We start from the raw sequence: 21,228 nt of genomic DNA on the forward strand, positions 1-21,228 counted from the left end.
TTTCCAATGGGGGGTTAAATATTTAGCTAAGCTAATTAGCCAGACGAGGCCTCTTTTTTCACTTATCCTGCTATTCCTAACTTCAAAACTCATCCTTCAATATGAAGAGATTGCTATATTTCATCTTTGAATCTGTTCACTGAAGTATCAAGTTACATGGTGCCCATAAAAAGCTATGGAGGGAGAAGAGGGCAAGAATGTGTGTGTATGGGGGGTGTTATAGCAGCTCATCTCCACCCATTAGATCAGAGACAGTTGAATAATAGAGCAACAAGTAAACAGGAAAACAGGTGAAAATACCATTTACAAGTTTTATAACAATGAGATTTAGTGCTACACTTTATGGACACATATGACAACTTATTCTGAAGAGTCACCTAAGGCCATGATAGCACAGTATTTTAATAGCCATGTTTTCATGAGCTCAAAAACTGAAGTATTTTTTAAAAATAGTGGCTGATAATTAAATCTCTGTAGAACTAGCAGTTTTTCTATCGAGTTCCATTGAACACAATATTTGGAAAAATATGGCCATTTTTGTACATCTTTTGAAGCTCAAAACAATGCTGTTTTAAAAGCAGGGCTGTGGAGTCGGACGAAATTTTGGGTACCTGGAGTCGGAGTCGGCAAACAATGCACCGACTCAGACTCCGACTAAATTTAGATTGGAATAAAAAAAAAAAAAGCAAGTTTAAATGTCCCAATTCACAAAAAGTTATAATTAATGAATTTTCTACTGTAAGAATAAAGATCAATGCATGCAGTGCCTCATGTAACCACAAAACTAACACGTTAAGTGACCGTGAAGAAGCATGCTTTTCATGTGCTTTACTATTTGGCACACAACGCACAATTAGGAGCGGCAATACTTATACTTTCCATAGTGTTGTGTTCTGCTGTTACAGGGAACCCATGGGTAACCTAGCCTCTCACTGATAAGGGATTAAGGAAATATGTTTTTTGCAGGACTAGAGACACTTGCATAAGTGGAGGGAATGGAGGGTCAATAGTTCAAGACTGAAGCTGTAAAACCATTGGAAAAACTGCTGCCATTCAGCTAAGGCTATAAAAACTTGTAAACTCGATTGTTAGCTTAAAGGGGTACTCCGCCCCTAGACATCACGAGGGGCGGAGTCATGACATAACGATGCTCCGGCCCCTGTATCGCCCGTCATTACGCACAGAGCAAACTCGCGGTGCCGCAGCAGTGGGACCCCGGCGATCTGACATCTTATCCCCTATCCTTTGGAAAGGTGATAAGATGTCAGATCGCCGGGGTCCCGCTGCTGGGGACCCCTGGGATCACCGCTGCGGCACCGCGCGCACAGAGCGAGTTCGCTCTGTGCGTAATGACGGGCGATACAGGGGCCGGAGCATCGTTACATCACGGCTCCGCCCCTCATGATGTCACGGCCCGCCCCCTCAATACAAGTCTATGGGAAGGGGCGTGGGATGTCACGAGGGGCGGAGCCATGACGTCACGCTGCTCCGTCCCCTGTATCACCCATCATTACGCACAGAGCGAACTCTCTCTGTGTAGTAATGAAAGCGCGTGCGGCAGCGGCAATCCCGGGGGTCCCCAGTAGCGGGACCCCGGCGATCTGACATCTTATCCCCTATCCTTTGGATAGGGGATAAGATGTCTAGGGGCAGAGTACCCCTTTAAACTTGACTATGGGATTCTACTAGGGAAATCATGTTTCATAATAAATGCCCCTTCCTGGATACTCCCACTGCCCTATCTTCAGCAGCAGATCAGCACACAAACTGTTCAATACAGTAGACTGTTGGCTTCCCAGCCAGTAGTCCTGTGGTAATGACATGTATGTTGCCTTTCTTTCCTTCAAGGAATGTATAAAATACATTCACATATTAATACAGAGGAGTCGGAGTCGGGGAGTTGGAGTTGGAAGCATAGAAAACTCCGGAGTTGGAGTCGGAGTATTTAAAAGACAGGTGAAACAAATTATGTGTGAACATAGCTTAAGAGCACAGAAATTACAACAACGATTTTTACTTATACTAAGGGTATTTTTACATGGGCAGACCCATGCTTTATATGAGCACTGATCAAGCAGATAGGCGTTCATTTAAAAGAATCCTTTACAGGGGTTGTCCAGGGAGCTACACTTATCCCCTATCCACGGTATCTATGATCTACGAAATGCGGCCCAGCTACTCACCCATACTCTGAACAGTGCAGCTACCACCCTCATGCAGGAGTGACGGACTGCTCAGGTTGTCACTCCTGCATGTCTATGAGGGAGGGGCCACTATGCTCTGAGGTTGGGCTAGTATCCGGGCCCCGTTCCATAGATCATAGATTTCGTGGATAGGAGATAAGTGTAGTTTAGGGATAGGTGTCCCATGCAATTAGGGATAATACATAATACTGTCCTATGTTGTTTTACAAATTACTTGGTAACTCAGCAATTTTTAAACTTAGAAAAGCTCAGATATATGCTGTCAGATTTAGGATGTGTGATTGCTGATTCATTAAAATGAATAATGCGTACAAACCTCAGATATAAAAACTAGGAATGAAGAAAGTATAAAACCTGGTTTAGCTACTCCACAAGGCAATCACAATTTTTAAGTGGCTTTAACCGTAAGAACAAACAGTAAAGATATACTTTTAAAATAGTGCTGAAACAACTAATCGATTAATCGGCAAGGAATCGATTATGAAAATAATTGTCAACTATTTTCATAATTATCGGTTGGTCGATTAGTTGGTCAGCCAATTTCTAAAGTTCACATACACTTAGCGATTATCACTATGTTTGTATGCTGTTCTTCTCGGCAGCCTGTTTAGTGAAGAAGGTGCCCAGCACACGCAATCTTCTGATTCCTGCAGCTATCGTGAGTCCCCGGTTGTCAAACTCTGTGATAAAGGCCAGAATTGCAATAGTTGCAGAGAGAAGATGCAGAAAGTGGAAGATGATGTGTGCTGGCCCCCTCTTAACTAAATGGGCTGTTGGGGGCACGTAGGATGGACAACCAGGGAATGTGCTGCCCGTCCTATCTGGCCACAGGGAGGGGGTATAGCCCTTACAAGGTAAAAGAGAAACATTATATTTAAGAGAATTATCATTAGTATTTAATATAATAAAAAGCTACTCCTCTCAGCCTCCGCAAAGCTTAGCATCTAGCCAACCCCACATACTTTTTAACACACAATGCATTCCTTACCTAAAATACACAAAAGACCTTCAGTCCAATCCCCTCATTAACTCCCTCCCTAATCTAACTACAAATTATCCACAACTACCAACTCCACAGTCCGCTGCTACAGTGAGTGATTTACGGAATTTCTGGAAGATTCATAGACTTTCACTGCAATGCACTTCTGTCAATTCTGTAGACTGCTTGCTTTCGCAGCTGGCTACGGAGTTGCCAGGAGCTTGAGCATGGGATGCTGCATCAGCAACAAAATGAGAGATAACATTGGCAGGGATATATACATATAAGTGTGGATATGCAGCATATAATATGGAGAAAGGCTTCATTTTACCCTTTGGTTACATAAAAAAAATAATAATAAAAGACTGCCAAACACAGTAATTTAGGACTTACCAAAACTCTATCCCCAAGCTTGAGCTCTCGTTCTTTTTTGACTGACCCAGTTTCAGACAAATTTGATATAGATTCACTTGTGGTTCGAGTGAGGTTACTTAATTGTGCAGGGGTGCTATACTCCTTAGTAGTAGATGTAGTACTTTTTAGAGGAGTTGCCAAAGAGGCTGGCACAGGAGAGACAACATTTGCAGAAGACATTGAGGTTGGTGAGGTAGCTCTTGATGCAGTTTGGGTGCCATTGGTTTCATCATCTAATGGTTTCCTAGACAACTTTGAAGGTCTTGTAAAAATTCCTCTTAAGGCTTCACATTGAAAATATCTTACACCAGCAACTGATCCATCATTTTTACCAATTGCTTCATCCAAAACAATCCCTGCCCACTGTCCAGGAGCAAACTGAGTTTCTCCAAGAAACTGAATGAACCCAGGTTTATTGCCATTAACCCATACATGCTCTCCTACTCGAAAATCATCCACAAACCCTTCAGGTGTCTCTGAAGGAGGCGCTTCTGCAGGTGGTGCACCGGTTGACTTTTCTACTGGTTTTGCAGGAGGAGCTGCAGCTAGAAGATCAAAATAAACCTCAATATAATGCACAATACAGTGAAAAAAAATCATCTATAGCTTTTTTTTTTTTTTTTTATTATTCATAACATTTTACCAGAACCATATATAAGTCAAACAGACCATAATCAACATTATCACACTAACAAAAACTAGAATTCAGCATGAGAAAAGTATATAAAAACTATATTTTTTAAAGTATTTGTTAGTAACTACTCTAAAAATATATAAAACACAGGCGCTTGTATCTGGTGACAACCTTGATTTCCCTAGCTGCAGCTGTACTGTATGCACACGTCCCTGTATGTTGTGCTAACATTGTAAGATATATTAATAGTAAGCGCTGATAGGGGTGTTCCTTGTAGATGCCGTGCATGTTATCCAGATCAAATCCTGAGAGGAACACCACAAGAATCATGGTACATGGGACCGCAGCAGCGCGACGGACTTCGTAGCAACTACGGCTGGTAATGTACTGAGCATATTCATTGCGTGTTAACTCATCCACTGAGAATTTACTTACTTGTGACTTCCATACCTGCAATCAGGAACAACGCAAGGTTCCTAAATTCCAGAGGATAAAAATTGATTATATTTAATTTGTTTTTAGAGCCAACACGGGTATGTGAATGGAACGGTTATGGAGCACAGCATTTGCCCAGTCGGCCAATAACCCTGTAAACCAGCCCATACTGTACATTAGGTATAACTCCAGTACCTACATGTTATTGAAAACCAATGCCCTATAGATCAAATTAAAATCAAATAACTATCCTATTTTGTCTACTCACACAGATCTAACAGTTTACCACTATTTCCACTGCAACTACCCTGCACATGTCTGCTCTATTGACAAGCTTTCTACCGTGGCAAATTCACCATTGTCTTAGATCTCAGGTATGCATTAGTAATATCACATATCACTTTTTCTATCAGCGCTTACTATTTCTTTATTAATATATTTGTTAGTAACGTTCTACTTCATTCTAGACTTCAAGCGCAACTCTCACCTAGAAAAGGCTTGTGAAGCTGCACACACAGAACACTAGGGTTAACAAGCCTATTCTAGACATACCATTATAGATAAGATACAAATAATATATTGTACAAAACTCCTTTGTAATTCCTCCTAGAGTCAGCCAAATAGTCAGAGAGGCGGGACCCATGGTCAACTATGCTCAGGGGCTGCACCTCCTCTATGCACTTACATGGCATAGTATATTGACAGCTGGCACAGCCGGAGAGAATCGGTATGGCCCCAGGGGAAAACTGACCCCAGGGCAGTCTCTCTGGAGGAATTACAAAGGGGTTATTTATGAGTATTCAACAGCCTGATTTATCTCTGAAAGATATGCCTAGAATAGGCTTGGGAAGTCCTAGTGCACGGTGTGCGCAGTTTTACAAGCCTATTCTAGGGTGTCAAAGAGGAGTACCTAAGCCTTTGAGGTGCTAATGGCTGGAATGCCTCTCCTTGCTTTGCCTTCCCTTTCTGACAGTCAGCTGGAATCCTAGGCCAGTTTCCGAAACTTGCATCTGCACACAATTTCTGTGCACAGGGCAGGAATGAGATTTGAAAAAAGGACTTGGCTTTCAACTGACTGCTAACCATTGATAGGGAAGGGGGACGAGGAGGTAGTCCAGCCCTCAGCGTGTCAGATGCTTTGCAAAAGGACCTAGTACTAAATGCACCAACCAGATCATACATTTACTTCTTGAGTTGCATTTGGTCAATGAAGAGAGCAAAGGATTTCTTTCCATGCCAACCGGAGTCCCCCAAATACCTCCGTGGAAAGCATTTTTTTGTGTTAGCAATCTGATGATTGCTTACAATAGTCCACTATGGGGACTTAAAAAATATTTTTTTTTAAACCATCTTAAAAGGAAAAATGGTCATCCTGTTCACCCACACTAAACCCAATACACTGGGTTAGAGTGTGGGTGAACAGGAAACTGATGAGGGGTCACTGACTAAAATATGTACCTCCGGTCCGGAGATCTGTCCCACCAAAGATTTGCTTCTATCTTCTCTGAATTGAGCACTGGAGGAGAGCACCTCTGGCTCACTTTGAAAATTCATCGTCTGTGACTCAACGTCCTAGTGACGTGGAGTCGCTGGTCACGTGAACGCATGCGCCGACTGAGCGCTCATGTGACCAGCAACAATGAATATTCAAATGTAGCCGGCGAAGCCCGTCTCCAGCACACAATAGAAGCAGATCTTTGGTGTGACAGTCCTTCCGATTGATGGTATGAATTGTAGTCAATGAATCCTCATCAGTCTCCTGTTCACCCATACTTTAACCCATTATATAAGAATTCAAATCCCCCCCCCCATTTCAATTTTCCAAATACTAACAGAAAGATACATATTTGGTATCTCCATGCGCATTATTTTTGAACTATTAAAATATAACATAATCCAAAAGGGTAAACAATAGAAAAGTCCAAAATTGCTGATTTTTGGTCCCACTACATCCCAGAAAAAAAATAAAAATAAAAAGTGATTAAAAAGTCAAGTATAATCAAAGGTAATACAGATCAAGCTGCAAGAAATCAGAATCATAAAGCCCCATAGACAAAAAAATAAAAAGTTATAGGGGTCAGAACCTGGCCATTATAAGCATACTTATTTTTTTTAACCCTTTAGGGACATAACCCATTTTGGCCTTGAGGACACAGCTAATTTTATTTTTGCCTTTCCATTATTTTTTCTCTTAAGAGCCATAACTTATATTTACTTATATTTCCATCTTTAGACCTGTACAAGGGCTCGTTTTTGCTGCAACCAAATTGTACTTTCTAATAACATTACATTATTTCATTTGAAAAATTGGAGAATGTGGGTGACTTGAACTTTTCTTAGGGGAGGGGCTTATTAAAATATATGAATGTTATTTTGACATTTTATTCACAATTTTTCAGTGCCCAAAGGACTATTACATGCGATCTTTCGCTTACACACACCGAACAATGCAGTGCCATAGCACAGTATTCAGCAGTGTTATCGGCACTCCATTATCGGCTGCTGTGGCTTCAGACTGAACGGAGAGAGATAGGGACCCTCTGTCCGTCCCCCTCAGCTGATCGGGACCCTGATTTTTAGCTAACTGGCCCAAACTTCTAGGCTTTCTAGCAGCTTGGCTCCTTTAATTTGTGAAGAACTGTGTGTGTGCATGCTGTTGTTAATAAATCTAAATGGATACTGGAAAATGATGCAAGGGCTGCATACATAGGTCACAGAATGGCCATACTAAGACATTGCTGTTTGTTTGTTTTTTTTTTGTTTGTTTTTTTATGTGTTCTGTATAAACATTAAAAATGCACTGAAGGATAAAAAAAAAAAATAACAATCAAGAGAGAAAAAAATGATTCTTACCAGCAGCAATAGATGAAGATTTATTAGCTGTGGCTCCAGGCTTTGCTATTTTGGAGGGGGCTTTAAGCCCACTTGGCTTTAATGAACTCATGATCTCATTCAATATGTAAGGATATCCAAAACTGTTATCTTAATAAAACCATTGATAACACTAAGATTTCTTTCGCAACACGACAAATATCAGACCTACAAGGAAAAAAAGAAGTGTCATTTAAAACATGTTGAAATAAACAACTCTAAAGCAAGCAAAGCCAAGTAGCGCTCAAATGGGAACATCTGATCCTTCTGTTTTATTGACTGGCAAATTGTACTGCAAACCACAAGTTATCCAATATTTTATCTACAAAATTATTTACACTTAGTAGAGCTAAAAATGAGTGGGTTCTGTTAAAGAGGGAGGTTAGCTGCTGTCTCTTATCACAGACCAGTCCCCCTATCAATATTTAAATTTACGAATTCCTACATTATACTGAGTAAAATGACTAGATATGTGAAAAAGCCAAATAAATGAAAAAGAAATGTTATTCTTCTTGACTTAGGCCACTTTGACTTCCAAATCTCTATATATGTCCCTCATTTACTATTGCAAACCCGACATGTTTTGTCGGGTTGTGCGCCAGATTCTGTAGCATTGCACCAGAAATTCTGTCTGCACCATGATTTGTGCCAGAATTTGCACCAGAATTGAAAAAACCCACCTAACTCTCCATTTTGCTAAGAAAAGGGGGTGTGGTCTCCGAAAAGGGGCGTGTTCCCGACATTTTCACAAAAACCCAACATATTTAATAAGGTTTCCATATAAAATGGATTTGAGCTGAGGAAAACCCCACAGATCAGAGCATGTGTAAAAAAAAGCAAAATGTAGGGAAAGTCGAAAATGTAGGGAAACCTTAGTAAATACCATGGAAAATAAATTGTAGGGAATTAAAACCCACAAAGAAACCTACACAACACTCTTAGTAAATGAGGGCCAATGTGTGTGTGTGTGTGTATGTTTCAGCATCACGTCCCATGCAAATCAATGGGAAATTTATGTTCCCACATAACTTCCATACGGCTGGAGATATTTCAATAATACCTGGTACACATATTACTTATATGTCAAATAAAAAGATATGATAGTTAAATTAACCCTTACCTAGAACCCTTATATAAAAGATGGGTTTTTGTTTCAAGTCCCATGCGAGTATATGGGACTTCCAGTACCTTACTCCACAAGCTCCGCATCTCCTGGTGAATGTGTTGGTCTGGCTTGCAAGCCACACCCCATCTCACAAAGACACACCCACTGTTTAAGCCCCACCCCTTTATTATCTACCCTTTTTGTGCATCGGTCTGGCTTGCAAATCATGCCCAGTCCCACAAAGCCACGTCCCCTTCTATTTTCAGCTTAAAATATCTTCATCACAAATCACTCCCACCTGAGGACAGGATAGGAGGACGGGGCGGGAGGACGGGGCGGGAGGACGGGGCGGGAGGGCGGGGCGGGAGGGCGGGACAGGAGGACATGAAGTCAAAAGCTTCCTCCTTTTTTTAATTTTCCTCCCCAACAAGGATTTGGAAGGAAAAACCGGGCAACGCCGGGTACTCAGCTAGTGCTGCTATAAAACACTGATGTGTTGGTTGAAAACAAAACCCAGAAGTACAAATCTTTTCATTATAGTTTTTCTCTTTTGTAGATTCTATTCCTAGCTTAGGCTTACAAATACCGGTACAAAATACTGACCAAAACACTGCCAGGTGAAAGCGCTTTTACTTGATGATGTTAGTGGTGGTTTTGCTCTTAGTAGGTTTCTCCAGCTCCACAATTTAAAAAAATAAAGGTTTTTAAATCAACTGGTGCCAGAAAGTTAAACAGATTTGTAAATTACTTCAATAAAAAATTCTTAATCCTTCGGTACTTATTAGCGGCTGTATATCTATAGTGGTATATCAAGACCATCACCACATCTATCAGCACTCACTCCGTGCAAATGCCCAGGAGGGTCCCGAGACCCCCCCCCCCCCCCCCCCCCCATGAATTCACACCGGCAATTTGCTGCGATTCCGGGTCATACGGGTCTCTGGTGACCCGGAAAATAAGGGGGATCGGGGTTGTCCAAGACACCCACGATCCCTCTGAAGGGATAGGAGTGAGGTGGCAGGGGTGCCACCCCTACTATTGGTCATTAAGAAGCGACAACCAATAGCAGATTGGGGGGGATAAACAGTGCCCACCCACTGTAGTCTGGACAGAGCAGGTGAACCGACGGTGACTGGTGCCAAAGGTCCACTTACCATCGGCGGCAGTGGGCATTTGGAGATCACTGTGCAGTGGTCTCTAAACTGTAGCCCTCCAGATGTTGCAAAACTTCAAATCCCAGCATGCCCAAACAGCAAATAGCTGTCTGAGCATGCTGGGAGTTGTAGTTGCGTACCTCCAGCTGTTGCATAACTACATCTCTCAGCATGCCCTTCGGCGATCAGTACATGCTGGGAGTTGTAGTTCTGCAACAGCTGGAGGCACACTGGTTGGAAAATACTGAGTTAGGTAACAGAACCTAACTGAAGGTTTTCCAACCAGTGTGCCTCCAGCTGTTGCAAAAGTACAACTCCCAGCATGCACGGTCTGTCAGTACATGCTGGGAGTTGTAGTTTTGAAACCGCTGGAGGTTTGCCCCCCATGTGAATATACAGGGTACATTAACACGGGCGGGTTTACAGTGAGTTCCCTGCTTCAAGTATGAGCAGCTGCAAATTTTTCGCCGCAGCGCAAACTCCTAGCGGGAAACTCACCGTAAACCCCCGCCAGTGCTAATGTACCCTAAACACATAAAAAAGGGTACAACACTACCCTAAACACATAAAAAAGGGTAAAACGCTACACTAACACATAAAAAAGGGTAAAACACTACATATACACCCCCTTACACTGTCCCCTCCAATTAAAAACGTATTGTACGGCAATGTTTCCAAAACGGAGCCTCCAGTTGTTGCGAAGCAACTCCCAGCATTTCCGGAAAGCCACTGACTGTCCAGGCATGCTGGGAGTTTAGCAACAGCTGGAGGCACCCTGTTTGGGAATAACTGGCGTAGAATACCCCTATGTTCACCCTTATGCAATCCCTAATTTAGTCCTCAAAAGCGCATGGCGCTCTCTCACTTCGGAGCCCTGTCGTATTTCAAGGAAACAGCTTAGGGCCACATATGGGGTATTTCTGTACTCAGGAGAAATTGCGTTCCAAATTTTGGGGGTCTTTTTTTCCCTTTTACCTCTTGTGAATTTTTTTTTTTTTTTTTTTTTACACTAACAGGCTTGTGTAGCCCCCAACTTTTCCTTTTCATAAGAAATAAAAGGAAAAAACAGACCCCCAAAATTTGTAACGCAATATCTCCTGAGTACGGAAATACCCCATATGTGGGCGTAAAATGCTCTGCGGTCACACAAGGCTTAGGAGTGAGAGCGCACTATGTACAATTTGTAAATTGGTGATTTGCACAGGGGTGGCTGGTTTTACAGCGGTTCTGACATAAAAGCAAAAAATAAATACCCACATGTGACCCCATTTTGGAAACTACACCCCTCACGGAATGTAACAAGGGGTATAGTGAGCCTTAACACCCCCAGGTGTTTGAAAATGTTTCATTAAAGTTCGATGGTAAAATGAAAAATAATTTTTTTTCACTAAAATGCTGGTGTTACCCTAAATTTTTCCTTTTTACAAGGGAAAATAGAAAAAAGTAAAAAAAAAAGCCATTGGGCTTTTGAAGAGAAAATTTGTCTGGAATTGAAGGCCACGTGTGTTTACAAAGCCTCCATAGTGCCAGAACAATGGACCCCCCCCCCCCCCCACATGTGACCCCATTTTGGAAACTACATCCCTCATGTAATGTAATAAGGGGTACAATGAGCATTTACGCCCCAGAGGTGTCTGACAGATTTTTGGAACAGTGGTCCGTGAAAATTAAAAAGGTAATTTTTCATTTGCACAGAACACTGTTCCAAAGATCTGTCAAACGCCAGTGGGGTGTAAATACTCACTGCAGGCCTTATAAAATTCTGTGAGGGGTGTAGTTTCCAAAATGGGGTCACATGTGGGGGGTCCACTGTTCTGGCACCACAGGGGACTTTGTAAATGCACATGGCCCACGACTTGAATTCCAAACAAATTCTGTCTCAAAAAGCTCAATGGCACTCCTTCTCTTCTGAGCAGAGCCAGCAGAGCACTTGACGTCCACACATGGGATATTTCCATATTTAGAAGAAATGGGGTCACACATTTTGTGGGTCATTTTCTCCTATTACCCCTTGTAAAAAATGTAACATTTGGGGGGGGACACAGCATTTTAGTGAAATGGGACTTCCTAAATGTGACATGCCCCCCCCCCCAATAAAGCCATTTCAGCAAAATTTGCATTCCAAAAGCCAAATGTGATTCCTTCTCTACTGAGCATTGTAGTTCGCCCGCAGAGGATTTTACGTCATAAGATGGGGTTACAAATTTTGGGGGGCATTTTCTCCCAATTCCCTTTGAAAAAATGATAAATTTTTTGGGGGAAAACTGCACTTTAGTGAAAAAATTATTTTTTTTCATTTACACATCCGACTTTAACGAAAAGTCATCAAACACCTGGGGGGGGGGGGTGTTAAAGGAGCACTCCGGCCCTAAGACATCTTATCCCCTATCCCTATTTTGCATTCGGCACCCCCACCTCTTTGAGCTGCAAACCGCACTGCCAGCTCACAAACTGCCGGGTGCCGACCACGAGGCCGGAGTATCGGGACGTCACCACTCTGCCCCCGTATGACATCACGCCCCAGCCCACTATGCAAGTCTATGGGAGGGGGCGTGATCCAGAGAGAACGAGAGCATGAAAACACATAAAAACACTCTATATGTTCAACTTGGTTGTGTTTCTCAGTTAAAGGGGTACTCACTGGAAAAAAAAAATTCAACTGGTGCCAGAAAGTTAAACAGATTTGTAAATTACTTCTATTTAAAATCTTAATCCTTACAGTATTTATCAGCTGCTGTATACTCCCGAGGAAGCTGTCTGACCACAGCCAAGATTTTTTAAAAGAAGTAATTTACAAATCTCTTTAACCCCTTAAGGACTCAGCCCATTTTGGCCTTAAGGACTCAGACAATTTAATTTTTACGTTTTCATTTTTTCCTCCTCGCCTTCTAAAAATCATAACTCTTTTATATTTTCATCCACAGACTAGTATGAGGGCTTGTTTTTTGCGCGACCAGTTGTCCTTTGTAATGACATCACTCATTATATCATGAAATGTATGGCGCAACCAAAAAACACTATTTTTGTGGGGAAATTAAAACGAAAAACGCAATTTTGCTAATTTTGGAAGGTTTTGTTTTCACGCCGTACAATTTATGGTAAAAATGACATGTGCTCTTTATTCTGAGGGTCAATACGATTAAAATGATACCCATTATTATATACTTTTATATTATTGTTGCGCTTAAAAAAAATCACAAACTTTTTAACCAAATTAGTACGTTTATAATCCCTTTATTTTGATGACCTCTAACTTTTTTATTTTTCTGTATAAGCGGCGGTATGGGGGCTCATTTTTTGCGCCATGATCTGTACTTTTTTTTGATACCACATTTGCATATAAAAAACTTTTAATATATTTTTTAGAATTTTTTTTAATAAAATGTATTAAAAAAGTAGGAATTTTGGACTTTTTTTATTTTTTTTCGTTCACGCCGTTCACCGTACGGGATCATTAACATTTTATTTTAATAGTTCGGATATTTACGCACGCGGCCATACCAAATATGTCTATAAAAAATGTTTTTTACGCTTTTTGGGGGTAAAATAGGAAAAAACGGACGTTTTACTTTTTTATTGGGGGAGGGGATTTTTCACTTTTTTTTTACTTTTACTTTTACATTTTTTTTTACACTTGAATAGTCCCCATTGGGGACTATTCATAGCAATACCATGATTGCTAATACTGATCTGTTCTATGTATAGGACATAGAACAGATCAGTATTATCGGTCATCTTCTGCTCTGGTCTGCTCGATCACAGACCAGAGCAGGAGACGCCGGGAGCCGCACGGAGGAAGGTGAGGGGACCTCCGTGCGGCGTTATGAATGATCGGATCCCCGCAGCAGCGCTGCGGGCGATCCGATCGTTCATTTAAATCGCGAACTGCCGCAGATGCCGGGATCTGTATTGATCCCGGCACCTGAGGGGTTAATGGCGGACGCCCGCGAGATCACGGGCGTCGGCCATTGCCGGCGGGTCCCTGGCTGCGATCAGCAGCCGGGATCAGCCACGCATGACACGGGCATCGCTCCGATGCCCGCGGTTATGCTTAGGACGTAAATGTACGTCCTGGTGCGTTAAGTACCACCTCACCAGGACGTACATTTACGTCCTGCGTCCTTAAGGGGTTAAACTTTCTGACACCAGTTGATTTAAAAAAAAAAAAAAAAAAGTTTTCCAGGAAGTACCCCTTTAATAGTTTTGTAAAGTTTTCTAGATTAGACTGCACATGATGCAGTTGCAGTATGCACAACTGAACAAAAAAAAAAATGCTAAAACTTCCAACCACCAAAAAGGAATTTCCTCTCAAACAAGCCCTAAGGTAACTGTGCTTTAATAAATTATTGAAGATGACACTGTTAATGTAGGAATCAGGCAGAACTAGGATTACACTAATGTAAAACAATCTGGCTCAGAGGAATTGATCTTCTTTCCTTCACCCCTTAAGGACCAGAGCGTTTTTTGCACATCTGACCACTGTCACTTTAAACATTAATAACTCTGGAATGCTTTTAGTTATCATTCTGATTCCGAGATTGTTTTTTCGTGACATATTCTACTTTAACATAGTGGTAAATTTTTGTGGTAACTTGCATCCTTTCCTTGTGAAAAATCCTAAAATTTTATGAAAAATTTGAAAATTTTGCATTTTTCTAACTTTGAAGCTCTCTGCTTGTAAGGAAAATGTATATTACAAATAAAAAAATTTTTTATTCACATACACAATATGTCTACTTTATGCTTGCATCATAAAATTGACGAGTTTTTACTTTTGGAAGACACCAGAGGGCTTCAAAGTTCAGCAGCAATTTTCCAATTTTTCACAAAATTTTCAAACTCACTATTTTTCAGGGATCAGTTCAGGTTTGAAGTGGATTTGAAGGGTCTTCATATTAGAAATACCCCACAAATGACCCCATTATAAAAACTGCACCCCCCAAAGTATTCAAAATGACATTCAGTCAGCGTTTTAACCCTTTAGGTGTTTCAAAGGAATAGAAGCAAAGTGAAGGAGAAAATTCACAAGCTTAATTTTTTACACTCGCATGTTCTTGTAGACCCAATTTTTGAATTTTTACAAGGGGTAAAAGGAGAAAATGTATACTTATATTTGTAGCCCAATTTCTCTTGAGTAAGCACATACCTCATATGTCTATGTAAAGTGTTTGTAAAGCGGGCGCAGTAGAGGGCTCAGAAGCGAAGGAGCGACGAGGGGATTTTGGAGAGTACGTTTTTCTGAAATGGTTTTTGTGGGGCATGTTGCATTTAAGAAGCCCCTATGGTGCCAGAACAGCAAAAAACCCTCACATGGCATACCATTTTGGAAACTAGACCCCTTGAGGAATGTAACAAGGAATAAAGTGAGCCTTAATACTCCACAGGTGTTTCACGACTTTTGCATATGTAAAAAAAAAATTTTCACAAAAATGTGTGTTTCCCCCCAAATTTCACATTTTTCCAAGGGTTAATAGCAGAAAATACCCCCCAATATTTGTAACCCCTTCTCTTCTGAGTATGAAGGTACCGCATAAGTTGACCTGAAGTGCACTACAGGCGAACTACAATGCTCAGAAGAGAAGGAGTCATATTTGGCTTTTTGAGAGCAAATTTTGCTCGGGGGGCATGTCGCATTTAGGAAGCCCCTAAGGTGCCAGAACAGCAAAAAAAAACAAAACACATGGCATACTATTTTGGAAACTAGACCCCTTGAGGAACGTAACAAGGGGTACAGTGAGCATTTGCCCCCCACTGGTGTCTGACAGATCTTTGGAACAGTGGGCTGTACAAGTTTTCATTTTCACGGACCACTGTTCCAAAGATCTGTCAGACACCTGTGGGGGGTAAATTCTCACTGCACCCCTCATTACATTCCGTGAGGGGTGTCGTTTCCGAAATGGGGTTTTTGTTTTTTTTTGCGTTTGTCAAAACCGCTGTAACAATCAGCCACCCCTGTGCAAATCACCTCAAATGTACATGGTGCACTCTCCCTTCTGGGCCTTGTTGTGCGCCCCCAGAGCACTTTGCGCCCACATATGGGGTATCTCCATAGTCGGGAGAAATTGCGTTACAAATTTTGGGGGGCTTTTTTCCCTTTTACCTCTTGTGAAAATGTAAAGTATGGGGCAACTTCAGCATGTTAGTGTAAAATTTTTTATTTTTTTTACACTAACATTCTGGTGTAGACCACAACATTTCCTTTTCATGAAGGGTTAAAGAAGAAAAAGACCCCCAAACCTTGTAACGCAATTTCTCCCGAGTACGGCGATACCCCATATGTGGCCCTAAACTGTTGCCCTGAAATACGACAGGGCTCCAAAGTGAGAGCACCATCTGCATTTGAGGCCTCAATTAGGGATTTGCATAGGGGTGGACATAGGGGTATTCTACACCAGTGATTCCCAAACAGGGTGCCTCCAGCTGTTGTAAAACTCCCAGCATGCGTGGACAGTCAACGGCTGTCCGGCAATACTGGGAGTTGTTGTTTTTCAACAGCTGGAGGCTCTGCTTTGGAAACAGTGGTGTACCGGACGTTCTTATTGGGGGAGGGGAGGGGGGCTGTGTAGGGGTATGTGTATATGTAGTGTTTTTAAATTTTTATTTTATTTTGTGTTAGTGTAGTGTAGTGTTTTTAGGGTACAGTCACACGGGCGGGGGATTACAGCGAGTTTCCCAGCGCAAAATTTGCTGCATCTCAAACTTGCAGCGAGAAACCCACTGTAAAACCCTCGCCCATGTGAATGTACCCTGTACATTCACAGGGGGGGTGCACCAGCTGTTGCAAAACCACAACTCCCAGCATGCATGGTCTGTTAGTGCATGCTGGGAGTTATAGTTTTGCAACAGCTGGAGGCACACAGGTTAGGAAACACCGAGTTAGAAACAGACAATGTTTCCCAACCAGTGTGTCTCCAGTTGTTGCAAAACTACAACTCCCAGCATGCCCAGACAGCTGAAGGGCATGCTGAGAGTTGTAGTTCGGTAACATCTGAAGGGCCAGATGTTGCTGAACTAAAACTCCCAGCATGCCTGGACAGTCAGTGCATGCTGGGAGTTGTAGTTTTGCAACAGCTGGAAGAGCACAGATTGGAGATCATTATACAATGGTCTCCAAACTGGGGCCCCCCAGATGTTGCAAAACTACAACTCCCAGCATGCCCAGACAGCCAAAGGCTGTATAGGCATGCTGGGAGTTGTAGTTTTCAGACTCCTAGAAGCAGCAGTGAAGATCTTCACTGCTGCCTCTGAGGACCATATACTTACCTGCCGGTCCCGTCGCTGCTCGTCCACGTGGCCGGTCCCGCGCTGCTCCTCGGTCCCGCCGCTGGTCCCCTCGTGTTCCCCTCCTATTCCGCAGGTCCCCGCGAGCCCCCGCAGCCATCGTCCCCCGTTCTGCCCGACTTCCAGGGGCGGGCAGTGCGGGGGATCTGAACTTTCACCCCAGGTCACTGTGATTGGTCCACAGGGACCAATCACAGTGATCGCTGACCAGGACCATGAATGGGTTAACTGAATGTCATTTATAAACGTCGTGATGCGCGAACGCACTGCACAACCTGGCGTTTATATATGACATTCTGCGGGAAGGGGTTAATAACCTAAAAGTTCTTCCAAATAAAATAAAAAGAAACAGAACTGCATCAGTCTGCTGTGCACTTATGCATTTCTTTGGATGCCAAAACTTTATAGTTCACACATATTGACAGACTGATAAATCAGTCATTACACTTACTGGTAATTCTGTTTCCTTAAATGGGTACTCCACTGGAAAAAAAAAATCTTAAATCAACTGGTGCCAGAAAGTTAAACAGATTTGTAAATTACTTCTATTAAAAAATCTTAATCCTTCCAGTAGTTATCAGCTGCTGTATGATCGACAGGAAGTTGTTTTCCTTTCTGTCTGATCACAGTGTGACGCTTGTGTCCATTTTAGGAACTGTCCAGAGTAGGTGCAAATCCATAGAAAACCTTTCTTGCTCTGGACAGTTCCTAAAATGGTAAAATGGACAGAAGTGTCAGCAGAGAGCACTGTGATCAGACAGAAAGCAAATTCAAAAAGAAGAGAAATTCCTGTGGATCATAGCAGCAGCTAATAAATACTGGAAAGATTAAGATTTTTTTTATAGAAGTAATTTACAAATCTGTTTAACTTTATGGCACCAGTTGATATGAAAAAAAAGTTCCAGTGGAGTACCCCTTTAAACCACTACAGCACCATGGAAAGAGGGACTCCGTCCCAAGGGGCAGGAGACCTAGAGATAGAAGAAGACTCCTTTTTCACAGTTTACAGAGATCTAAATAAGCGTCTACTCAACAATGATTAGATACATAACACCCACACCACTCTGAGAAGAGATCAACTAATTAATGTAAATGTAATATATTAATACTTATATTTATAATATATGACTATTGTATGTGTGAATACACCTTGAATGTGCTTTTATGTATTGTTCGTATAATAAAATAATATTTATTTGATTTACAAATAGTAATGCTGTGTATATTTCTTTGGTGGTATATTAACACCTTAAGGACCCAGCCCATTTTCACCTTAAGGACCCGGGAATTTTTTGCACATCTGACCACTGTCACTTTAAGTATTAATAACTCTGGGATACTTTTACTTTTCATTCTGATTCCGAGATAGTTAGTGGGCCTATCTGGGCCTTGTTGTGCGCCCCCAGAGCACTTTGCGCCCACATATGGGGTATGTCCGTACTCGGGAGAAATTGCGTTACAAATTTTGGGGGGCGTTTTTCCCTTTTACCTCTTGTGAAAATGAAAAGTATAGGGCAACACCAGCATGTTAGTGTAAATTTTTTTTTTTTTTTTACACTAACATGCTGGTGTAGACCCCCAACTGTTCCTTTTCATAAGGGGTAAAAGGAGAAAAAGCCCCCCAAAATTTGTTAGGCAATTTCTCCCGAGTACAGCGATACCCCATATGTGACCCTATTCTGTTGCCTTGAAATACGACAGGGCTCCAAAGTGAGAGCGCCATGCGCATTTGAGGCCTGAATTAGGGACTTGCATAGGGGTGGACATAGGGGTATTCTATGCCAGTGATTCCCAAACAGGGTGCCTCCAGCTGTTGCTAAACTCTCAGCATGCTTGGACAGTCAATTGCTGTCCAGAAAGGCTGGGAGTTTTTGTTTTGCAACAGCTGGAGGCTCCATCTTAGAAACACTGCCATACAATACGTTTTTCATTTTTATTGGGGAAGGGGGGTGGTAGGGGGGGCAGTGTACGTGTGTATATGTAGTGTTTTACTCTTTATTTTATGTGTAGTGTAGTGTAGTGTTTTTAGGTTACATTCACACTGACGGCAGATTACACTGAGTCTCCCGCTAGGAGTTTGAGCTGCGACGGAAAATTTGCCGCAGCTCTAATTTGTAGCGGGGAACTCACTGTAATCTGCCGCCAGTGTTAATGTAGCCTGTACATTCACACGGGAGGGGGGTCAAAACTACAACTCCCAGCATGCACTGACAGACCATGCATGCTGGGAGTTGTAGTTTTGCAACAGCTGGAGGCACACTGGCTGGAAAACCTTGAGTTAGGTTCTATGACCTAACTCAGTATTTTCCAACCAGCGTGCCTCCAGCTGTTGCAAAACTGCAACTCCCAGCATGTACTGATTGCGGAAGGGCATGCTGGGAGATGTAGTTATGCAATGGCTGGAGGCACGCAAGTACAACTCCCAGCATGCCAAGACAGCCTTATGCTGTTCCTGAATGCTGGGAGTTGTAGTTTTGCAAGATTTAGAGGGGTTCAAGTTGTAAATCACTGTCCAGTGGTCTCAAAACTGTGGCCCTCCAGATGTTGCAAAACTACAACTCACAGCATGCCCAGACAGCAAACTGCTGTCTGGGCATGCTGAGAGTTGTAGTTTTGCAACATCTGGAGGGCTACAGTTTGAGACCACTTAGTGATCTACAACCTGAACCCCTCTAAATATTGCAAAACTACAAGTCCCAGCATGCCCACACAGCAAACAGCTGTCTGGGCATGCTGGGAGTTGTAGTTTTGCAACATCTGGAGGGCCACGGTTTAGAGACCACTGTAAACTGTGGTCCTCCGGATGTTGCTAGGCAACAACTCACCTAGCAGGACCCGGAAGACGCCGCCGCCGCACGTGGGGATCCCCGCATGGAGGATCGCGCTCCGGGATCCGGGATAGGGACCTTCGGCGCCGACCTTCCCTTGACGGTTCCCCCGTTTTGCCCGGACACCGATAGGTGGGCAAAGCGGGGGAACCGAACTTTAACCCCCCCTCCCCCGGTCTGCTATCGGTCGGTCGCTCGGCCGACCAATAGCAGGGATAGGAGGGGTGGCACCCCTGCCACCAAACTCCTATCCCTTTAGGGGGATCGAGGGAGTCTCGGACACCTACGATCCCTCTTATTTTCCGGGTCACCGGGTCACCAGTGACCCGTATGACCCGGAATCGCGCAGATCGCAGGTCTGAGTTGACCTGCGATTTGCGCGCATCGCGGTCATGGGGGGGGTCTCAGGACCCCCCTCGGCGATGTGCCGGGATGCCTGCTGTTAGATAACAGCAGTCATCCCGGCCCCATCACCGCTACCGGTGACGCGGCGCTTCCGGAACCCCGCGACGTACATGTACGTCGCCGCGCGCCAAGTGACACTTCGCGGCGCCGTACATGTACGTCGCTCGTCGTGAAGGGGTTAAATTACCCCTGCCACCTCAATCACATTCAGGGGGATCGGGGGTGTCTTCGACATCCCCGATCCTCCTTATTTTGTGGGTCACCAGAGACCCATATGACCCGTAATCACCAGTCTGAATTAACCGGTGATTTGCGTCGATCGCCGACATGGGGGGGCCTCAGGTCTCCGCCCTGGGCATTGTCACGGGATGCCTGCTGAATGATTTCAGCAGGCATCCTGGTCCAGTCCCCGCCCGGCATGGACCGAAATTTCCATGGGCGTAAAGGTACGCCCTGGGTCCTTAAGTACCAGGGCGTCGGGGCGTACCTGTACGCCCTGGATCCCTAAGTGGTTAACAGATCTACTAGTGTCAGCTTTCACTATAATGTTGTACTGATCACTTTCCAGTAGCTACTCACTTATCACCACAGACAAAACAGGATGTCTTTGCTAATTTTTGGCCAAGTGGGCAAAAATGAAAACTGCAAGATTTTTCATTTTTTTTAAATATATAGATAGCAAAAGAAAATTTTGATGAAATAGCACGATTCTTTAAAATTATCTTTAACATAAAATTTTGATGTAAACAATAGGTCATTTTCTGATGACACGTTCCTTTTAATATAACCCTAACCTTCAAGACCTGAGTGAATGGTGGGCAGATGGAAAAGATTTACCTTATTCTCCTGGCTGCAGTAAAAAAAAAGTTGTTTTTGCTAATACCAGCCCAAGAGAAACTGAAGACCATACATACATGG

At 42.9% G+C, this 21,228-nt stretch overlaps 1 protein-coding gene across 3 annotated transcripts in view; it reads right to left on the minus strand.

Moving 5' to 3' along the window:
- LOC130284660 (vacuolar protein sorting-associated protein 33A) overlaps positions 1-21,228 on the minus strand; it is a 253,616-nt gene that overhangs the window by 220,968 nt on the left and 11,420 nt on the right. For all 3 annotated transcript variants that reach the window (XM_056535248.1, XM_056535228.1, XM_056535237.1), the window contains exons 2-3: positions 7,520-7,705; positions 3,577-4,142 (exon numbers count right to left, since the gene is read on the minus strand). In XM_056535248.1, the coding sequence (XP_056391223.1) occupies positions 3,577-4,142; positions 7,520-7,610 (657 nt within the window). In that variant the 5' untranslated portion in view covers positions 7,611-7,705. The remainder of the gene's footprint in view (positions 1-3,576; positions 4,143-7,519; positions 7,706-21,228) is intronic.

This window comes from Hyla sarda, chromosome 1, assembly GCF_029499605.1.
Source record: "Hyla sarda isolate aHylSar1 chromosome 1, aHylSar1.hap1, whole genome shotgun sequence".
In the NCBI taxonomy this organism is placed as follows: domain Eukaryota; kingdom Metazoa; phylum Chordata; class Amphibia; order Anura; family Hylidae; genus Hyla; species Hyla sarda.